The sequence below is a fragment of the Nelumbo nucifera genome, chromosome 5 (assembly GCF_055504915.1).
Source record: "Nelumbo nucifera cultivar China Antique chromosome 5, China Antique-T2T, whole genome shotgun sequence".
In the NCBI taxonomy this organism is placed as follows: Eukaryota; Viridiplantae; Streptophyta; class Magnoliopsida; order Proteales; family Nelumbonaceae; genus Nelumbo; species Nelumbo nucifera.
In genome coordinates this window covers 16,452,266-16,475,672 of record NC_142653.1, presented here as the reverse complement: position 1 = coordinate 16,475,672, position 23,407 = coordinate 16,452,266, and the positions used below count along the sequence as shown (strand labels likewise).

Genomic DNA, 23,407 nt, shown 5'->3' with positions numbered 1-23,407 from the left:
CACCTATTTCATCAATATGAGACCATTTAAAGGCCATTAGAGGTCTTAAATCTCAAACAAGGTTTAAAATGTCGGTGCCGGTAGAAATGTGAGTTGTCCAAATATAGGAAGTGTGTCAGTAATGTCAGAAATATAGTATGGAAATATTGTAAAAATTATAGGCATGGTGGAAACATTGTAAAATATGCAAAAATATAGAATGATATTTTATGAAATGATAGAAGGAGAATACGCACATCTTTTTAAATTATTATGTTGTTGCAAATCATTAAACAAAGCTAAGAAACTAAGGTTATAGACAAAAGAATACATTCTGAAGTTGTCCTGTAAACCTTAAGATTCAAAACTTCATGATAGAATGAGTCAAAGCAAAATTCGAACTCATAGAAAATGTAAACGGTTCTAATAGGTTAACCAAATAATCTATTATATAAACAAAAACTAATATTTAACTTCTCGTTTGAAATGAATATTGAGCTAGCTAAAAGTCATAATCATGTAAGTTAGGTGGGCAATAAAATTGTTACTCCACATATCTACAATATTATTACCAACTTTTGTAAAAATACTATCACTTGTACTCTGCATAGTGTTAGTAGTGTTCATTGGGGAATATGATGATTCCAATAAAATTTCACATCACTACCCATGGAAGTGGAAATGGAAATATGTCGTGGAAACTATATCTTGTACTCCACACAGTTCTGCTAGTGCTCATTGGGGAATATGTCGATTCCGATAAAATTTCGTGTCGCTACCCGTGGAAATGGAAATATGTTGTGGAAATATTAGGGAAATTAGGGACTTAAACCATGTCTCAAAGGACTTTAAAGGAGAATAGTTGTTTATTGATGGACTTAAGAGGTATTTTAAAGAGAGGGGACCTAAAAAGCTCATAAGAGAAGAGGAAAGAGGGTTTCGTTCATCTCTTGTTGCTCATTCAGAAACAAATACCCTACCCATTCACATTCCCCTTAAAGATTCTCCAACCAGCATTATAGTTACTACCATCAAGTTCCAAATCCCAAGGTGGTTTGTTGGTAAAGGAGTTTGCACGCGAGTGGAAAACATGGCAAAGTGGAATCTGGCAACATATTTTCAGGTTTGACTGCTCATCCTTGGACAACTATCAACAATTTGAAAGGGCCTCATAAATGTTAGCTCTCCCACTTCAATGGGTCATCAAGGGAAATAGGGCATAGTGTTGATCCACTAGGGCAATAGTCCAGTAACTTTGGACACTACTAAGAGGAAACATAGAATCTTTCCGCTCATATAGTGTGAGAGAGAAAGGCAGTTCTCTAGGATCAAGAATGAGATTAGGACAGAGAGGTCCGGTAGTGTGAGGGTGGCTGTTGAGGAGATTGGGGGAAAGGGAAGAAAATCATATTCATTAAGTCCATTGCCTAGAGAACCCTTTGCAATTGATAGACTTATTTGAACGTGAGATGAGAGTGGCCAAGTCTCTTGGGTTATTCTTTCTTCCCTAGACTTATTGAACATGCAATAAGTCTAGAGTTTCAATTGAATTAATGATAAATTAAGGTTGACTTGGGTTGGGTTGGTAGTGTCAATTTTCTATTGTTTGGATTCTGTTAAGAGTGTGAGGACATTTCTGTCATTTTGTTTTTTTTTGTATTTGGGCACCTATTGAAGGGCACCTTTGTAATTTTGCTTATGAAGAAAAGTCTCTTGGTGTGAACAGTGCCACACCAAGCATTTTCAACACTTTCTTTCTCCTTCTTCTTCTTCTTCTTCTTTTCTTCTCTCTTCAACATCTCTAAACTTTACAACTTGGGATCAGGGCTCCACACGATCAAGAAAACTCTCTATTGCTGGTCGTGACTCACAGGCAGATCTGCTGACGTCAGCATGCCGTCGATTGACGTCAACAGTCCGTACAGTCGGCAGCATCTTCATGGGTCTTTGATGGTCCCTGATTCGCCCTGATTTTAGGGGAATTTTGGTATAAGTTTCATGGTGGTTTGAAGTTGTTTTGGATTTTTCTAGAATTTTTTGGATGAAAATTGGCGAAAAATCCAGATCTGGAAGTTAGGGCTTGCATGCCCGTATGGTGGATTGGTTGCTACTGAAACCTCTTCTGTTTAAGTCGTGGTAAAACCCAGGGACTGTAGGAAGTAGTCTTGAACTTTTTAGAGCCCTAAAACTTATTTTGGGAATTTTTTTCTTCCCATATTTTGCTGCCAATACCTATTTTTCCTAGGCTTTTTCCTGTAACTCCTGTCTAACCTTGTGGAAAAGGTTTTTGGGAGTTCAGATGTTGTCGGAGGACTGTGGTGCTGGTGAGAAATTTTTTTTGGAGGGGTTGTGATCAATGCACTCACACAAAGACGCCCGCTTACCTACCTATGTTCTCCCGAGAAGCAATGACAATGCCAGAGGACAGATTACTACTGTAAAAATTGATGGGACAAATTTTCTTGAATGATCTCAATCAGCCAAGCTTACAATTGGTGGAAGAGGTAAGCTCGGATTTATTACCAGTAAGGAAGCTAAGCCAAAGCCTGAAGACCGACACTATTCCAAATGGGAGCAGGATAATCTATTGGTTATGTCATGGCTTGTATGCTCTATGCAGTCACACATCGCCCGTAACTATATGTTCCTTCCAACAGCTAAAGATATTTGGGACAGACTAATTGCAACTTATTCTCAAGCGAAAAACACTGCTAGAATCTATCAGTTGCAAAGAGAAGCCCATAATATGCAACAGGGGGAGAAATCAATGGTCATGTATTTCTCCTCCTTACAATCAATTTGGGAAGAAATTGATCATCTTGAGGCTTTGGAGTGGAAAGATCCTATTGATGCTGAACAATATAGGAAGTACATTGAAAAAACTCGAGTTTTCAATTTTCTTGCGGGGCTGAATGCTGATTATGACTTCACTAGGCAACACATCCTTAGTGCTGAAATTTTGTCACTCTCCACAGCATATTCTCTTGTACAAAATGAAGAGAGTAGGAGGAATTCTATGATGCAAGTGTTTGTAGGTGAGCACACTGCTCTTGTGTCCACAAAGCCTAAGAAAAGTTTTAGTAAACATGAAGAGGTATTTTTGTGAATACTGTAAGAAGCCAAAGCATACCAAGGATAGATGCTGGAAACTAAATCCCCACCTGAAACCTAAGAAGTTTAAAACTGGAAAGAAAGTAAATGATCATGTTGCTACTTCAAGTCACAATTCTCAGACTCACATGCTTGAGGGAGATCCTCCTGCTCCAGCATCTACTCATGACACCTTTGATGTGATGGGAAAATTGAGGCATCTTACTCCATCTTGAAAAGAGCGGGTTACCCACATCTACTGGTTCAAATGCTTCTTCTAGTGCCTTTTCAAAATCAGGTACTGCACTTGCATGTCATGTCCCACCCTCTAGCTCTTGGACAATTGACACAGGAGCCAGTGATCACATGACTGGTATGCCTTCCTACTTTACAACTTATAGACTTTTTTCAGGGAAAGATACGATTATCGTTGCCAATGGATCCTAGACCCCAATAATGGGTTTGGGTGAAGTCAAACTTACCAATAGCCTTTCTTTGAACTTTGTATTCCATGTTCCACAATTGCATAGAAATCTCTTATCTGTTAGTTCTCTTACAAAGTCTCATAATTGCTTTGTAACCTTCTTTCCATCTCATTGTGTCTTTTAGGACTTGAGTACGGGGAAGACGATTGGCAGTGGACATGAATCCGATGGAGTTTATCTTCTTTTTTTTTTTTGATAATTGAAATAATTTTATTAATCAGCAATAGACAATAGTACAAAGTCCCCAAGGAAAGGCACAAGTTGCAACCTCTCCGGGCTAGTTAGGGTCGATGTGTCAGTCTTTGTCTTGTCATTATGAGAAACTAAGTCAATTGAAACTGTGGCTAGACCTGTTCATGGGCCGGGCCGGGCTAGGCTTTCACTCTGTATTAACAGATTTTTCTAAGGCCCGAGCCCGAGCCCGGCCCTCATAAAAAGCCCGAAGCTCGGGCTTGGGCCCGAGCCTGAAATTTAGTCCATACTGTTACTACTACTGAAGCGGCTGAATAGAGAGAGAGAGAAATTATAAAGAAAAGAATAAAAAATGTATATATTAAATTATAAATATATATTTCAGTAAATATTAAATTATTTATATATTTTATATAATATATAAAATACATATTATATATTTTATAAAATATATAATGCTGGGCTCGGGCCGGGCTTTTTTGACAAATCCCGAGCCCGGCCCGAAACACAGTCAGGCTTACTATGTTAGGCCCGAGATCAGGCCCGCAGGCCTAATTACATGACCAAGCCCGACCGGGGTGCGGGCCGGGCCGGGCCGGGCCAGACCATCGAGCTACCCGGCCCATGAACAGGTCTAACTGTGGCATCATCGTCTCGGGCATGTGTCTTTTGGTTCCTTGAAGTTTTTGTTTCCTACTCTGTTTGAGTCCTTGTCTAGTTATGGTTTGCAATGTAAGTTTGTCAACTATCAAAGCAATGTAGAACAACCTTTTTTACAAGTAACAAAAGAAGTAATGTTGCTTTTCATTTAATACATACTGATGTGTGGGGACCTTATTCCATTCCATGTATGGGTGGCTACAAATATTTCATTTTCTTTATTGATGACTACTCGCGGTATACTTGGTTGTATTTAATGAAGAGCCGAGATGAAGTTCCTTCAATTGTTAAAGGCTTCTTTAGTATGGTGGAGACACAATTTGAGAAGAAGATTAAGATTATTAGATCTAACAACGTCAATGAGTACTTTGAGAAGCACTTACAAACCTTCCTTGAAGAAAAAGGAGTGATTCAAAAGAGTTCTTGCCCTCATAGTACCCAACAAAATGGGGTATCAAAGAGGAAAAACAAACATGTGATTGAAGTTGCCAAAGGCTTATTATTCCAGATGCATGTTCCAACTCGATTTTGGGGGGATGCTGCTCAAACAGTTGTATATCTTATTAACAAACTTCCCTCACAGACCCTGCATCTCCAGTCTCCTCATCAACTTCTTTTTCCTGATGAGGATACATTCCATCTTCCTCCCAAGGTTTTTTGGTGTGTTTGCTTCGTCCATGACATGAGTCCTTCCAGGCTGAAATATGATCTAAAGTCTATCAAGTATGTCTTCTTGGAATATTCTTCAGTCCAAAAGGGGTATCGTTGTTATGACCCTTGTTCTGGAGAAAGGTATGTGTCCAAATATGTCACATTCTTTGAGTCTACTCCCTTCTTCTCTGTCTCTCATCCTTCTCTTCAGGGGAAGGATGTTAGTGAAGATCGGACTCCCTTTTGTATGCCAATTCCTGCAACTGATACCGTCAATCCTTCTCCTCTTCCTCCTCCATGTGGTCGTAGTAGTCCTCCTCCCGTGCCTCCTCCTTTGCCTCCTATTCCTCGGTCTTGGCATCAGTGGTTCGTCAGATGAAGAAACAGGATGACTCCAGAGATTGAATGTCTATTACAATTTAACCTCCCGGACTCAGGTAATTTGGATTCTAAACCTCTTCCTGTTTCTGATGCTTGCGTTGAATCTATTGTTGAACCTCCTCTTCTAGATTTTAACCTCAACCCACTTATTGCAATTCGTATAGCAAGACGAGCATATGCTAAGTATCCTATTTCAAACTATGTCTCTTATGATACTTTGTCACCCTCTTATTGTGCCTATATCTCTTCTATTGCTTCTGTTTTTATCCTTCACAATGTTACTGAGGCAGTGCAATTCCCTCATTGGAAGGATACTATGAACCAGGAAATGGAGGCACTAAAAAAAACCAAACATGGGAAATTGTTTCTCTTCCAGAAGGCAAAATTCCTATTGGATGCAAGTGGGTTTACATAGTGAAGCATAAAGCTAATGGCTCAATTGAAAGGTACAAAGCTTGACTTGTGGCAAAAGGGTACACCCAGTCTTATGGCATTTGTTACCAGGAAACATTTGCACCAGTAGCCAAGATGAATTCAATCCGAGGTATCATATCTCTTGCTGCCCACTATTCTTGGCCCTTGTATCAAATTGATGTTAAGAGCGCCTTCCTTAATGGAGACCTTTAGAAAGAAGTTTACATGGAGCTTCCTCCAGGAGTGAGCATCCCTGGGAGTGAAGGAAAGGTTCATCGTTTGAAGAAATCCCTTTATGGCCTTAAACAATCCCCTCGAGCTTGGCTTGATAGATTCAGGAAGGTTGTCTTAAAAATTGGCTTCTCACAATCACAAGTTGACCATACCATGTTTATTAGGAGAGCAAATGGAAAAATAACTAAGTTGATAGTATATGTCGATGATATTGTTATCACAGGGGATAATATCTCTGGGATTGTTGAACTGAAGTCTTTCCTTGCAACTGAATTCAAAATTAAGGATCTCGTAAATCTCCGATATTTCCTAGGGATTGAAGTAGCATGGTCAAAGAGGGGCATTTATATTTCTCAGAGGAAATATGTCCTTGATTTGCTTCAGGAGGTAGGAAAATTGGATTGTAAACCGGCTGAAAGTCCAATTGATCCCAATCATAAGCTAGGAGTTGATGATGGAGATGTTCTTCCTGACAAAGGTGTGTATCAGAGACTTGTTGGTCGCCTTTTCTACTTGTGTCTGACTAGACCAGATATATCATAGGCTATGAGTGTGGTCAGCCAATACATGCACAAGCCTAGATCATCTCATATGCAAGTAGTGAATATAATATTTGCTTATTTGAAGGGATGTCCAGGAAAGGGGATATTGTACTCTAATCATAGGCATTTGAAGGTAGAGGCCTCTTCCGATGTTGACTGGGCAAGTTCTATTGACGATAGGTAGTCTGCTTCTGGCTATTGTACCTTGGTGGGTGGTAATGTTGTATCTTGGAGAAGTAAGAAGGAATCAGTTGTGGCTCGATCCAGTGCAGAGGCAGAGTACAGAGCTATGGCACATGGAGTCTCAGAATTGTTGTGGTTGAAGAAATTGTTGACAGAAATGGGAGTGCAAATTAATACTCCAATGATATTATATGTGACAATCAAGCTGCCATAAACATAGCCCACAACCCTGTTCAACATGATCGTACAAAGCATATTGAGGTTGATTGACATTTCATTAGAGAAAGAGTTACCAATGGAGAGATTTGTCTACCTTATGTGAGGTTTGAAGACCATTTGGTTGATTGTCTTACTAAAGGTGTTCCCAAATCAAAGCTCGACAACAATTTGAACAAGCTGGGCATGATAAATATCTATGCTCAGCTTGAGGGGGAGTGTTAAGAGTGTTAAGAGATTTGTCTACCTTATGTGAGGTTTGAAGACCATTTGGCTGATTGTCTTACTAAAGGTGTTCCCAAATCAAAGCTCGACAACAATTTGAACAAGTTGGGCATGATAAATATCAATGCTCAGCTTGAGGGGGAGTGTGAAGAGTGTGAGGGCATTTCTGTCATTTTGTGTTTTTTTTTTGTATTTGGGTGCCTATTCATTGGCGCCTTTGTAATTTTGCTTATGAAGAAGAAATGAAAAGTCTCTTGGTGTGAACAGTGCCACACCAAGCATCTCGACACTTTCTTCTTCTTCTTCTTCAACATCTCTAAACTTTACAACAGATTCTATCAAGTGTGCTGTTAATTTCAGCTAAGGGTTTTAGAATGATGAACATATTTGTTGTTTATTTGAGGTGGGCCTGGTTTATTTACATAATGCAGATCTAGAGTTTCGGTTGAGCAAGATTGGTTATTTATGTTTGCTACTCTTTGCCTAGTTTGGATTCTCTTTTCTTTTGGATAAATATTGCATACATCTTGTACACTTTTATTTCTTTTCTTATAATGAATCTTATATATTTACTATAAAAAAGAAGACAAAAGGCGTATAGGAACCCTAAAATGTCCACAATTGTATAATCCAATATTTTTTACAATGTCGGTGTTGAGCCATAGGGATTATTTCATATTTTAATGTACTTGGGCCAGGTGTTTTAATTTATGCATAAGAGGGTATTATAGTTCTTTTTCCATTAATAGGTATTAACAAATTCATTCTCTAAAGGACATCAACCACTTGTTCCCCTGATTCAACCACTTGATTCTCTCATGGAGAACTGGATTATTAAGTGCTTATCAATCTAAATGTGTTTGATCCGCTCATGGAGAACTGGATTATGACCAATACTGATAGCAGCCATGTTATCACAATACAATGACATAAGATCCCAATTCCATATACCCATCTCAGTAAGGAGGTTTTTCAACCACAACAATTCTGCAACTCCTTGAGACATAGCGTCAATATATGTAAACAAAAAATCTACCACAGATTGTTTCTTACTTCTCCAAGTGACTAAATTTCCTCCTACAAAAGTATAGTTACCAATAGTAGACCTCCTATCATAAATAGAACCCACAACAATTCTGCAACTCCTTGAGACAGCATCAATATATGTCTAGAAAATTCTACCACAGGTTGTTTCTTACTTCTCCAAGTGACTAAATTTCCTCCTACAAAAGTATAGTTACCAATAGTAGACCTCCTATCATAAATAGAACCCACCTAGTCAGCATCAATATAGCCTTCTACCTTTGTGTGACCATGCTTGGTATAGAGGAGGCCCCTACATAGATGATTCTTCAAGTAAGCTAGAACCCTCTCAGGAGCCTTGAAGTGAGTGGGTCTAGGAAAGTGTATATACTAGCTCAAACACTCACTACAAAGGCAATATCCGGTCAAGTCAAGGAAAGGTTAACAGCCTTTCAACGAGTCTTTGATACCGATGAACATCTAAAACTAGCTCACCCTCACAATTTCCAAATTTGACTTGGATCCATAGGAGAATCGACTGGTTTACACCCTAGTTTCCCTGTATCCTTTAACATATCAAGGATATACTTCCCTTGGAAGATAAAGATACCCTTGCCAGACCAAGAAACTACTATACCAAGGAAATATTCAGATGTCCAAGATCTTTAACTTCAAACTGTAAAGCCAAAAATTTCTTTAACTCTTCTTTTCACAAACAATGTATGATCAGCTTGGCACTGTAAAAAGCAATTTGTTGGGCAATGTTGAGCAGGAGAAGGAGAAGAAGAAAGGAGGAAGGAAGAAGAAGAAGAAGAGGCAACAGAGTTGAGGCCTCAAAAGTTCTACTTCAGTCGAGTGAAGCATTGTATTTATACTATACTGGCCGTACAACACAATAGGACTGTAAAATTACAAAAATACCCCTGCAGGTACTAAACATGTGTACAGTACATATAATACACCTGTCACAGAGACCTTGGTGTCTGGAATGGTTTAGCCCTTTTGTAAAGATGTCTGCTAGTTGGTCTTCAGAGCTGATGTATGGAGTGCATACTTCGCCTGTAATGATTTTCTCTCTGATGAGTGCTTGTCAACTTCAATGTGCTTTGTTCTATCATGTAGTATCGGGTTGGCAGCGATACTTATAGCTGCCTTGTTGTCACAGAGTAGAGTCATGGGTTTACCAACTGGAAAACCCAACTCTCCCAATAAATTCCTTATCCACATACCTTCGGCTACTCCGTGTGCCATTGCACGGTACTCAGCTTCAGCACTGGACCTAGCTACCACGGTTTGCTTCTTACTCCTCCAAGTAACAAGGTTCCCTCCTACAAAGGTGCAGTAACCACTAGTAGACCTTCTGTCACTATGAGATCCAGCCCAATCCGCATCTGTGTAAATTTCAACTCTCAAATGTCCATGTTTCTGGAATAATAAGCCAGCAACCGGGAACTTCTTAAGATACCGCAGTATTCTCTTCGCTGCTTCAAGATGAGTGGACCTAGGTGCATGCATGAACTGGCTGAGGACACCAACAGCATATGCTATGTCTGGACAAGTCATAGAGAGGTACAACAGTCTCCCTACAAGCCTCTAAAATTGCTTCACATCCTTAAGAGGTTCACTTTGGCTGTCATTTAACTTGTGGTTGGGGTCAATGGGAGAGTCAGTTGGTTTAGCCCCAATCTTTCCAGTGTCCTTAAGCAAATCTAGGACATATTTCCTTTGGGAGATGAAGATACCCTTTTTTGATCGGGCAACCTCAATTCCAAGGAAGTATTTTGCGGGTCCTGGATCTTTCACTTCAAACTGAGTGGCAAGGAAGTCCTTCAAACTTTGAATTTCATCCTTCCAGTCACCAGTAACAATTATGTCATCCACCCCTTTGCTGCCAACACAATTGCATCCCCTCCGGTGCCGTTCATCAAATTTCTTCTACTCTCTTCAGACTGGACAAGAGCATAGACCTCCTGAATTGAAGGAATATCCTTAGAACTTAGAATTTGTACTCTGATGGATTCATAAATAGGATTGAGACCATGTAAAAAGGCAAACACCCTTTGCTGTGAGACAAGTTTCTTGTACAATTTTGCATCTTCATCACACTTCCAATCAATATTCTGGTAATGATCCAACTCCTTCCAAATAGTTGCCAAGTCAGAGTAATAAACTGATAAACTCCTCTCCCCATGTTTACAAGTAGATGAAGCTGCTTGCAGTTGATAAATCTTGGCATAGTGTCGAAGTTCAGAATATGTGGATTTTGCCTATTCCCAAATCTCATTTGCAGTTTCAGCCCACATGAAGTTCTTCCTTATTTGCGGTTGCATGGAGATCAAAAGCCAAGACATAACCATGCTGTTCTCCTGATCCCATCTATCATGCTCTGCATTTCCAGAAGTCAGTTCTTTGATTCTTCCATTTATGTAGCCTATTTTTCCCCTTACAGTTATGTATAGCTTGATCCCCCTTGACCACTCTAGGTAGTTTAACCCATCAAGAGGAACAACAGCCATAGGGAAGGATAGGTCATTGTTCCCACTCATTCCATTTAGCATTGTGAAGATTCTGGATGTAGCTGAATCTTCACTATTCATGATTCTAGGTTTAGAAGTACACAAAACCAAAGGCACACTGACTTACAGAGCTGCTACAGTCCACAACTAGGCACTTGCAGATTTTCGATTTCACAGGGAACCAAGCACAAACACTGCAGCAGCAGTACTAGGTTGTATGACCTACACTGTGTAGGAGTCCACTGAACAATATACGAACTGCACTTGCAATGTAACCAGGTCTGAATGACCTACAGTTTTACAACTTTAATACAGCTTCTCAGCTGAAAAAAAAACTCAGTAGGAACAGCAATATGAGTGGTGGTTCACCACACCTAATCGGCTGATATCCACTTTCCAAGGCAGCCAAACAGTCACTTAGGGTCTAGGGTTCATCAACAGTCCCTTAGAGAGCAGAATAGAGCAACACACAATCGGAGGAAGGGGGACAGTCCCTACTCAGATTTTGGGACATCAACAGTCGTACAAGAAGAGAACTATAAATAGAAAAAAACAGTTCAGTACCTAGGTCACCCGAACTGTGAATAGGCAGTACAGTCAAGAACTCGAACTTCTCTTCAAATCAGAACCTTCCTTCGTACATCTGGGATGGTTTTCTATAGTCTTCTTAGCCGAGCAACTCCAGTTACCAGCACCTAAGGCTGAAGGATGAAGGAAGAAGAAGAAAAAACTTGTAGCAGAACCCTTTTCTGCGCTAGGAAGTTGAACAGTCAGCTTTCTTGTAGCAGAACCCTACTTGACAGTGGAAACTAGCAGCAGCACTAGAGAATACTTCCTCTTCCTTGTCTTCGAGCATCAGGACTAAGCTTCTACGCAGCAGTGGAGAGAGACCTCGGCTGGTTGTTTTCCAAGCCTGGACGGTCCTGCTCTGATACCATGTTGAGCAGGAGAAGAAGGAGAAGAAGAAAGGAGGAAGGAAGAAGAAGAAGAAGAAGAAGAAGAAGAGGCAACAGAGTTGAGGCCTCAAAAGTTCTACTTCAGTCGAGTGAAGCATTGTATATATATTATACTGGCCATACAACACAATAAGACTGTAAAATTACAAAAATACCCCTACGGGTACTAAACCTGTGTACAGTACATATAATACACCTGTCAACAGGCAATACTATTGAACCTCTCAAACCATGCCCTAGGGAAATGCTTCAGGCCATATAAGGATTTCTTCAAACAACAAACTTTATCATCACTACCCTATATTTGAAACCCAAAAGGCTGAACCATATATACATCCCCATTGAGATCACCATTCAACAATGCATTCTTAAATCCAATTGATGAAGATGCCAGGAGAAATTGACAATCAAGGATAAGAGCACTCAGATAGAGTTCATCTTGGCAACTTGAGCAAAGGTTTCATTATAGTCCACACCCAGTGTCTATGAAAACCCCTTTGCCACCAGCCTTGACTATACTTTTCAATAGACCCATCAACATGATATTTCACTGTAAACACCCACTTACAAACAATAGGCTTCTTTCCTTTTGGAAGATCAACAAGGTCCCACGTGTGATTTTTATGAAGGGCATGAATTTCCTCGCACATAGCATTTCTTCATTCAGGTAATTCCAAGGTCTCTATGACACACTTAGGGATTAGACATACTACAAATAGTAGAAATGAAGGTGTAATAACAAGGAGACAAATGAGCAGTGGAAGTAAAGCAGGCAATAGGGTGCTTGGTACAAGTCCTCACACCCTTACGAAGTGCAATGGGAAGATCAATATCACAAGGAGAAGGTTCAAAGGTACCTGAAGGATAACAGATGTGAGGATCTACCTCATGAGAGTTTAATGGCAACGGCTACACTCTAGCTAGTTCTACACTTGAATTGAATTGCTGATCTAACAAAGAACCTTTGTAATGCTGCCAAGTATAACGAGAGAAAGAATGACAAGGTGACAGAGGCACTGGAGACTGTTGCTGAGATGATAAAGACTGGGATTGGGACTGCAAGGAAGTAGGAACAAGGGAAGGAAAAGAAAGAATATGTCTCACCTCACTACTACTCTCACCCTGAGGTGAGGCAGCAAAGAAAGGACATGCTCAAATAAAGAAACATCCACGGAGATGTACACCATGTGAGACACAAGGTCAAAGCACTTACATCCCTTGTGAGTAGAAGGGCAACCAAGAAACACGCAAGGAATGGCACGAGGATCCAACTTATTGGATGAGGAAGAAAGATTCTGGACAAAGCATTGACAACCAAACACATGGAAAGGAATGGAAAACAAAGGAGATGAAGGGAGAAAGACTCTTGACAAAACTTATGCTTCTGCTGATTCTTTTGCCCAACATATCTGTGATTTGCATGCCAGTATAAGACAAAAAATTGCTTTAAGTAATGAAAACTATAGACTTGCTGCAAAATCACATCGCAAAGATCAAGAATTCACTGAAGGGAGATTATGTCATGGTTTGTGTGCGTCCTGAGTGTTATCCAAAATACTCCATTAAAAAGTTATATGCCCAAGCCAATGGCCCATTTCACATCATCTGAAAGATAGGACCTAATGCATATGAACTTGTTTTACCTTCGGATATGGGAATTAGTTCAACTTTCAATGTGGAGGTTTTGTTTCCTTATCAAAGCACCTTCAAGCCTCCTACTCTACCTACAGGTGTGCCCACAACCAGCACTGCTTCACCTTCAATTCCCATAACCATTCTACCACGAGTTCAGTCTTCACACGCTGAGCAGATCGAGAATATTATCCAAGATGAAGTTGTCACCTCCAGACAAGGTGGTTTTCAGCGTTATCTTGTGAAATGTAAAGGTCACCCTGACACCTATGCTACTTGGATTTCAGAAGAAGAACTTCGTCACCTAGACCTAGATCTATTGGAGTAGTATCATTCCCTTACCTCTCCTGAGAAGAGTTCTTTTCCGCCAGGGATAATTGATGGAGATCACTTTGAAACCGAAGCACCACATAGAATCCGTACTTATTTTAGGCGTAGATGGCATTAGTTTAGGGTTACGTTGATTAATGCACAATTTGGGTTCAATTGTAAAATTTCTTCTTAGTAAGGGGCTATTTGTAATTTTCATATTTGGTGGGGTTTTAAGTGAAACTTTCATATTTGGTAGGGACTTAATTGTAATTTTCAGCTCTAGGTTTCTTATAAATGCACATTATGTTTTTTGAGAAATAGAAAACTTTCATCCTTCGAATTTCCTCTCTTCCTTCTCTTCTTGTCTTCTTTCTTCTTCTACTTTCTTGTAACAGGTGGTGGTTCTGCATCAATAGATAAGAGATTAATAGGCATCTTTGGAACATGGTGAACATCAAATAGTGTTAGGCCAATTGGAAGAGAGACAACTCCCTGTCCAGCAATAGAAGAACAAGAGACATCTGCAAGTTTAACTTTATCTTTTCTAAACAAAACAAGATAAGAAGAGAAAAGTGAAGACTTATAAGTCATATGGTTTGTAGCACTTGAATTGATGATCCAAGAAGACTGAGAAGGAACTAAGGAAACATGGAAAGCATTGGCTTGGTTACCTGAATTTGTTGCAATACAAGGTGGAGGGAGTAATAGATGTTTCCTCCAATTGTATGAGAACACACCCAAACTGTAAAAACTGATCACACATGGTACTTAGAAGACCATCTTTAGGTACAGAGGCCAGGGGCTGAATCAGAGCAGTGTTGCTCTATCTAGACTGTTGACTATCGTGGCTAGTAGTGGAAGAAGCAACATTAGCTGTGTTAGGTCCTTTGTTCTACTCCCCTTGAAACTTCTTAGGTTTTCCAACCAAATCCCAACAAAACTCTTTTGTGTGTCCAGAGATCTCTTACAATCAGTACACCAAAACTTGTCTCTGTCACCTCCTCCCTTCTTCTGTATCTTGCTTCCTCAAGTCCTGGAAGCTCCTTACCAACCAAAATCTGAACTCTAATAAGCTCATAAACAGAATACAGACCTACTAAGAAAGCAAACACCCTTTCTTGAGGGAGCAATTTCCTATAACCGGAAGCATCCTCTTCACTCTTCCAATCTATAGACTTGTAGTGGTCCAGCTCTTTCCACATGGAAGTGAGGACAGAATATTAGTCTACAAGAGAACTCTCTCCTTATTCCAACGCAGCTGAAATAAGGAGAATGTGGCTTTGCTTGGTCCCAAATTTCCTTGGCTGTTTCAGCCTACATAAAATTCTTTCCAAGTGCAAGCTGAATAGAAGATGTAAACCAAGGCCAAGATATAATAAGATAGTTCTCTTGCTCCCACTTCTCATATTTAGTCCCTTCAGTAGTAGGCTTCTTAATTTTCCCAGTAAGGTATCCTAACTTTCCTCGGGTTCCAACAAACGTCTTCACACTCTTGGACCATTCCAAATAATTCAGTCCATCAAGAAGGACATTAGATACAGGGAAGCCAACACTGTTCATCCCACTACCAGAACTAACTAGTCCTCCAGAAGGGTTTGAAGTGATAAAACTCTCTAAGGTCATAGCTGAAACATCATTATTTTAGAATCCAAACTCCAAAAAATAGGGTTTTCTGGGCACACATAGTTACATGACTGCAGCAATCCAATATAACAGCACAAAAAAAATGAACTAGGAAGGGTAAACTGAAGCCTAGAAACACTTACTCAAGGACTGAAACCACTTGAACCATGCACACTCAGTCACTGTGAACCATTACTGCAGATACGGCCTGTTAACATCCAAACAACCTTTCAGTTCCCACTTGGCAGACCAGAACATAAAGTTGGTCACCTAAAAAACCTTCCCTTGAACCAAAAACACACCTTATGATCAACTACCAGCACCTTTTCTTGGACGTAACAGCCTTCAACCAATCTTCAAACACAGCCCAAAACCAGAAACACAGCAAAGACTTCCTTATATAACTTTTGTGGTTCTCTTACATGCTTCAATCAATTGAGGATCAACCCAGAAACAGAAAAAACAACTTGGTCCTACGACCAAGGGAGAAGGAAAGCTTGATGAGGTGATCAGATCACAGGGCAATCAGGATATATATCCTCTTTAGAAAATTTACTAATGTGTTGAAGAAGAAGAAAATAGAAGGGAAAACCTAGAATATTTTGTGACAGATTATTGCTCTGATGCCATGCAATCGAATGCAACATATTCTAGGAGAGCAGATAAGAAAGGGAGAGAAGAGAAGGGAAGGAAACAACAAACAGAATGGAGGAAAATTGAATGGGATAGTGGTGGCTCCCACTTCACCCTAATATATTAATAAAATAAATAATTACAGAATGGACCTTGGAAGAAAGAAAAATGATAAGAAACCCCCTGCACCTGAAATATTCATAAAAACACCCCTTACAACACATAAATTAGGGCCTTGTTTATTTAGAATTTTGTAACTTACCCAGGTAAATGTTTCTTGGGTAACACTTACCAGGAAAATTCACCTACCCATGTTCTTTTGATTCCCAGGTAAGAAATAGAATGGCTTTTTAGCCATAAAAAACCAAAGTTTTAATGGGCAAACTTGTCCCGTTATGTTTTACAAACTTTCCCCCCAAGTGGGAAAGTTACTTACCCACCTGGGAGATGGATAAGTTTTACCCGGGTAAGTGAAGCTGATTTTCCTGTGGGGCCCAGTACTTAGTGCAAAAAGAACACTGTAAAGTTGGTCAATGGGAAAAAGATACCATTGACCAACTTTCCCCCTCTTATTTGCCAGTAAACAAACGGGGCCTAGAAGCCAAGTCTTTTCCTTGCAACAGGTTTAACAGACCAATGAGCTGACATCATCTGTGTATAGCTTGATAATGTCAGTAGGTTTACACCCAGTCCCTTAGGACAAAGGGAAAACCCTACTGCCTGATAGAGCTCAATTTATGCAGTATTTTAATACCGGTTATAAACTGGTTTAGATCCATTCACTATTTTTTTTTCAAAACTTTGCTTGTGGATATTACAGATTAGGTTTTCTTCAGTTGTTATCTTTGATTGAAGGTGTGTTTACTAATCTTGTCTGCCTGCTTTCAGTCCATATGGTGAATAAATCAAACAAGTCCAATGGGATTTTGTTCAATTTGGAATTTAGATAGATTTTTTTGTTTATCCTAGATTTTCTGCCCAACCAGTATTTTGGAATATTTTTACTGTTTTGTGGGTACTAACTAACCAAGGTGAATTGTATCTTCTCTGGGGTGTTTACAGATGAGAATACCTTAACTTATTTATCCTGCATTTGCATTGCTTGGATTTACTTGAGGGTTTATGGAGGCTGATGGTGTGTAATCATCTTTTTGAGAAGATTTTGCTGGGGGCAAACTTGCTTTTTCCTTGAGTAGTCTGATATCTTTGAACTTGAGAGACTATTTCTTGTTGGCATCAGATGTCTATTGATTCAAGAGTGACAAAAAGAAAAACACCCTATATCTTGATGTCCTCTTACTTCTTCCATCACTAGATGAGAACTAGGGATGGCAATTCTGTGGGAATTTTCTGGTATCCGACCCGTCCCGACCCTAATAGGACCCGTTTATCAAAACCCTATAGGGTTTGGGACAGGTTTGGGATTTTAGATTAAAACCTATAGGGTTTGGGACAGATTTGGGTTTTGACTTTAGGGTGTCTAATAGCCAATACCAGGTTTTATTTGACATGGGTACCCATTCTTGATACCCGATTATAAACCCAACTATATATATAAAATATATATAGTATAAAAACATGTGGTATGGTATAATATATAGTATAAAATAATTTATAATATACAACATGTTAAGAAAAATAGTTAAGTAGAAGTCAAGAGTACCCCATTGACCTATGACATTCCTATATTGGTTAATTTGAAAGCTTGGGGCATTTGGTTAGGTTCAAGTCCAATCCAGCAATACTTTTAGGTAAGTAGCTTGTTTATTAAATTTTCAATTATTTTCTAATTTATTATTTTTACTTTTAACATTAACAAAAAGTTTAACCAAATATTAATTTTTCAAATATAAATTAAATTATCATTTAGCAATTTACAAAATATATAATTTTTACTCAAAATATATCAAATATGTTAAAATTTATAAGATATATATCATAGAAAATTCATAATTTTTAATTACTAAAATAATTATTTCATTATTAAAATTTGTATTCTATAAATTTTTTGAAACTAAAAATCATTTTTTCATCTAAATGTAAATTAGTTGATTTGATAGATCCAATTTAATGTTATATTCCTCAATATTTTGTAAACGATTTTTTTTATTTTTTTGTAAATGATAAATATAATGTTATTTAATATAAATTAAAATATTAACTAATAAATATAAAAATTGTAAGATATATCATGCACAAATTTATAAATTTTAAGTACTAAGATAATTATTCTATTGTTAATATTTTATTTGTATAAATTTTTGGGATTAAAATCATCTTTTGATGTAAATTTGGTTTTGATAGATTATTTTATTCCATTTATTTACAAAAGGCTAATTTTAAATATTATTTCTTTTAATTTTTAGTTGGAATTATTAATAATAAATATGTATTGTTTGTTTGGATGAACATGAAACCTAATAAAAATTATTTTATTTCATTAAATGACACAAGGTGAGATGGCTTAGTGACTGGCTTGAAGTAGTATTAAGAGTTTCAGTTCTATCATTGAGTGATGTGGGTTCAAATCACGATTTAAGCATTAGTTAAAATTTTAAGTAGAAGGCATTAATTAAATTTTCAAATCGGGTGGGACGGGTTTTACAGGTTTGGGACGGGACAGGTTTGGGACGGGTATGGGATCAAGGTACACAGGCGGGCTCGGGAATGAGTAGGGCAACTTGCATGGGTACCCTAGCCGTTGCCGTTCCTAATGAAAACTAATAATTGCAACTGTTGGTGTATAAAACTTCATGGTAAATGTTTTATTTGGTTCAAATTAAATATTAACAAGCATGGGCTTTTGGTTTTGATACCACAAATCCAGGTTTGAAACCTATCTTCACTCACTAACCAATAACAAACTACAAACTCTTCTTAGACACAAAATGGTGAAGGTCTGCAGTGAAGAATGTTGGAAATAGGCATTGCCAAAAGAAAAGACTTACGAAAGGCATCTAATAAGGCATTGCAACAAGCTGCAGGAACTGGAGATGATGGTAGCTCCCGAAGGACATACTGGAACAGTATAAAAGGTAGAAAATAGATTAGGAAATGCAAGTTTCGAAATATTGTTATAATAACAAGAGAAGTTTGAATTGCCATTATGTGCCAGGACTAAGAAGAAAATACCTTGACACAATCACCAATGACATGTGCATCCTCTTCGGAAGAAAACTCAACTTTCCCTGAAAATATGCATGTGATATAACTATGAACAATAGCAGTGTGATGAAAAACTTCCAAGTATTGCTACCAAAAGTATGTGAGACAAATACCAAACAGGCAGAGTAGAAAAAGATCTCCTTAGATACAAATCATAATAAAACAAACATGAAAATTAAAGGAATGCTACTACACGAGTTTACGCAACTCATGGAAACTTTGCCCTATAGATATGCCAGGAAGTGAGACAAATGAAAACAAACACTACAGGACATAAATGGATACATTACTAGCATTTCTCTGAAAATTACTCAAAGTCCATATCTCTTTGATAAGTAAGAAAATTAGAACTGTAACAAGAACCCTAGTGAGGTCAAACAGACAAACCCTTCTCATATTCCTTCATTCGGCATTCAACATCATCAACATCAGCAGCTTGTCGCAAGATGCCTTCTACTTTGACACCTATTCAAGACATCCGGAAAAGTTCAGATCTAGAAACATAACAAAGTTATCAAATACCAAGCTAGAACACTTTCACTATGTTGTCAGTTAACTTCATGAAAGAAGCAATCCAACCCACAGAAAATAATCCCCTTTTGCATCAGAAATGTGAAGCAGCAATAGTCCTAATAGAAAATAAATTTTAGTATCATATGAATATCTTACCATGATCTTCTATAAACCTTAGTGCTTTCTCCAAGAAGGATGGAGTTCCATCAGTCTCTTCTAAAGCAAGCAATATGGGCCTACCAACAATCATGGATTTACTAGGCCGCTTATCATTCACTACCCAGAAAAAATAAAGAAAATTCAGTGGAGTGTCAAGCAAGCTATTCAGGTTCAGATCATTATCTAATCAATTAATTCCAAAAATTTCTAGCCTATTGATTATGCAAAATAATCAAAATCAAATAAACTTTCCAAAAAAAGCTACAGGTGTTTTCATGTATGGAACTATGGATATATGCAAACAGTTTATGCATGAAAATTGTACAGCAGAACCATATGGTGTAGTTTTCAAGGTAGCCAATACACATAAAACATGAGTATAATGAAAAGGAGCATACACTGTTCTGAAGCACCATCATCTGGATCACTCCGAAATATGCCATTCTGTCCCACCACAAGAGTTGGACTTGGGGCTTGAGCCAATGCATTTTCAAGTGCAACCTTCCACTCATATAGATCCTCAGTAGTCTCAGCCTGATGCATAAAGAGAAAGTAGTTGACTGATAATGACAGGCCAAAAGTTGAAGAAATAAGAATAGAATTCCTATTGCCTTAAGTAAGAAATTTGCTCAAAAATACTATACGAAGATTCTGTATTAACAGATTACAGAGCTTTCTTTAATCACTGGATGTATGAGAAGGCTTAGTATGAAGACGGTGCATAAGCTTCTTCTGGCTTATTATAGTTCTCTTTGTACTTCTCTCTTTTTCCTATTACTAACAAAGTTTGTGATCTGTTACTAGGGCTATCAAAGGGTCAGGTCTGGGTCAGGACAAGGTTTCCCAGTCTCAAGCCAATTATTAATCGGGACAAAAGCATGAACCCAGAATTGTCCTGATTAATAATCGGGATAATCAGGTCTGACCTGATACTAAACGAAATTAAAACTTGATTTTTCATAATATAACCTTAATAAAAAAGACAGTAAAATAGTAAATTATTTATATATATAATAAATAAAGTGTTTTAATTAAAATTATCTTCTATATTATCTATTAAATCGTCCTTTTAGACATAAAATATAAGAAAACTAGGAAACCTTTATATATTATTAACAGAATAATTGGTTCAGAACAGAAAGAACCAGAACTGACCAATTATTAATTGGGACAAAATCCCAGAACTAGAACAGATAATAATCAGTTCGGTCAGTTCAGTTCTATTGAGTAGACCCAACCCATTGACAGCCCTGTTTGCTACCGATCAAAAAATCAATAAAACAAAATGAGTGGGAAATTCACTTAGATGCATGAACATAATATGTCAAAATAGCTAACTTCACAAATGATTACCAAGAAAAGAAAGAAAAAAAGGCTAAAACGATGGTTTTCCAATGAAAGTAAGCGACCCTCAAAGAGTTGAGACTATTTTCTAATTACATAATTCAAACCTTCCTTAAACTCCATAGTACAAACTTGCCTTCAATAACCTTTTTTTTCCTCCATAGACTCCAAAAACACCAACAAAAGAACCAATATACCTAGAATTGTAATTAGGGCTGCCAACGGGTCGGGTCTGTGTTGGGTCCAGATAGAACCGTAACCAACCCGACAATAAATATAAATGACCCAGAACCGAACCAGACTCGATAGGGTCTACAATGTTTAGACCCAGAACCAAACCAATCGGTTCTCGGGACAATCGGGTCATATATATATAATCAGAACAATATATCAGGACCCAGAACTGACCCAATCTGTTCAGGTCTTATCGACAATCCTAATTGTAATGAGCTTCATAACAGTACCCAATATCCATGAGTTTCCTTGAGAAAAGCAAGTCTAGCCCAGATAAAGACAAGAAATCCAACCACACCTTGTAGAACCACAAAGTAGTTGACCAACTTCTCACTTTCCTTTTACATAAAAATACATGGTTGAATGCCTTCGGATGGTTAAAACATTGCACAGCCACAGAAGATTTCCAAGTCAACTTTTCCAAGAAGATCTAGGATAATGAATCACATAAAGCTGGAAAGGACTCCATTGAAAATATATCTTTTGCTTTACACCTCCAGACACATCTATCCTTGAAACCAGTTGATAATAACAACCCTTTCAAGCTTAGATAGAAGCTGAATAGGAGAAGGATCTCTCAATCATTCACATGCCTCTGAAACCTCATAATCTCACTCCCTAAATAATGTCACAGTTTATTCTTTGCAATAATCACCCACATAGGCACAACACCAACTAAAATATTATGAAGCTCTAGAAGAGCAACTCTTAGAGAATTATATTCAAAGATCCTCCCTATGGTTCCCGGATATCTGCACATGCCTAACATACAGTAATGTATACAGGATACTGCATGGATATTTTTTTTATGAATGATTAATCAATTTTATTAAAGAAAAAAAAGGAGAGTACAATCAGCCTTGGATGAGGCACGAGATGCTACCTCCCATTGGGATGAGGACAGACCCAACTCTTATCAGTGAACAAAACTATAAGTTAGCCCAATACAAAGAAACCCGAGAAGGCCCTTGTTTAGCTAGAGAGTTTGCCAAGGTATTTGCTGATCTGCTAACCCATTGGAAGCGGACTGACATATTCCTTGTGAGCCATTCTACTTTTTTCAAAAGATCTCTGTAGCCCAAATAACAGTGTCTGGATTCAACAGCCAACCCACTATTGCCTTGCAATCTCCTTCAACTAACAAGTTCTCCACTCCAAGGTGGTTGGCAATTTGTAGGCCTTGTATAGCTGCTAGTATTTCAGCCCTTGTTGAGTCTCCAACTCCCACTGGACCTGAAAATAAAGAGATAATGTTGTAGAGAAAATGGAGGGTACTTATGTAATTTTACCTTTTCTTTCTTGTAATCTAGTAGGCGTGTACATTAGACATTAGTGTACAGGTCTTTTTCTTTTATTTCTTTTGTAAGGACAATCTTGCCCATTAACATTCTTAATATAAATTCTTTCTTTTTGGATTGATTTGATCATACTGATCAACCCTAACAGATTTGAACTCTTGGCTTCCCTCTTGTCTCTTGTCTCTTCTCTTTCTCACAGATTAACATCGTATCAGAGCGGGTTGTTCTCTGATTCATTTCTCTTTCTTTCAAACTGTTTGAGGGTTCTTCTCTTCTTCGATTGGTTCTGGACTGTTTTGATCAATCCAGGAATCAGTTTTCTGTGATCTGTGCAATCAGCAAGAGAGATCTCATTGGATCTCTCTCGAAAGACATCTGTTGTGGTGAAACTTGAAAGGAAGTGTCGCCTGGCCCTTTTCATCATACTCTGAAAGTTTCATCGAGATCGAAGAAGGATTGAGAGAGATCTATACATCTCTTCTGGGTGGCAGCAGTCGGTCTTTCCATTTTTGGACTGTGTTCTCAGGTTTCAATCATTGCTGTACTTTGGACACTCTCTTTTGACTGTAAGAGGTTTCTTCTCTTATATTTTGACTCTCTTGGACTAATTCTCTGCTTATATTGCTTGCTTTGGCTAGTTTTGCTTTGTGTTTTCTCGACATGGGTCTTGAAAAGAGTGAAATTATTTGTCAAGTTTGATGGAAGCAACTATGCTCTTTGGAAGTTTCACTTCCAATATTTTGTTGG

The 23,407-nt window shown here is 38.2% G+C and overlaps 1 protein-coding gene across 12 annotated transcripts in view; it reads right to left on the bottom strand.

Moving 5' to 3' along the window:
- LOC104603773 (rho GTPase-activating protein REN1-like) overlaps positions 1-23,407 on the bottom strand; it is a 111,543-nt gene that overhangs the window by 31,799 nt on the left and 56,337 nt on the right. For all 12 annotated transcript variants that reach the window (XR_016076124.1, XM_010267930.3, XM_010267894.3 and 9 more), the window contains 5 exons: positions 20,183-20,318; positions 19,782-19,901; positions 19,500-19,577; positions 19,080-19,135; positions 18,896-18,965 (listed from right to left, as the gene is read on the bottom strand). Coding sequence is in view for 11 of the 12 variants with exons in the window: in XM_010267930.3 (XP_010266232.1) it covers positions 18,896-18,965; positions 19,080-19,135; positions 19,500-19,577; positions 19,782-19,901; positions 20,183-20,318 (460 nt within the window). In the remaining variant the exon portion in view is untranslated. The remainder of the gene's footprint in view (positions 1-18,895; positions 18,966-19,079; positions 19,136-19,499; positions 19,578-19,781; positions 19,902-20,182; positions 20,319-23,407) is intronic.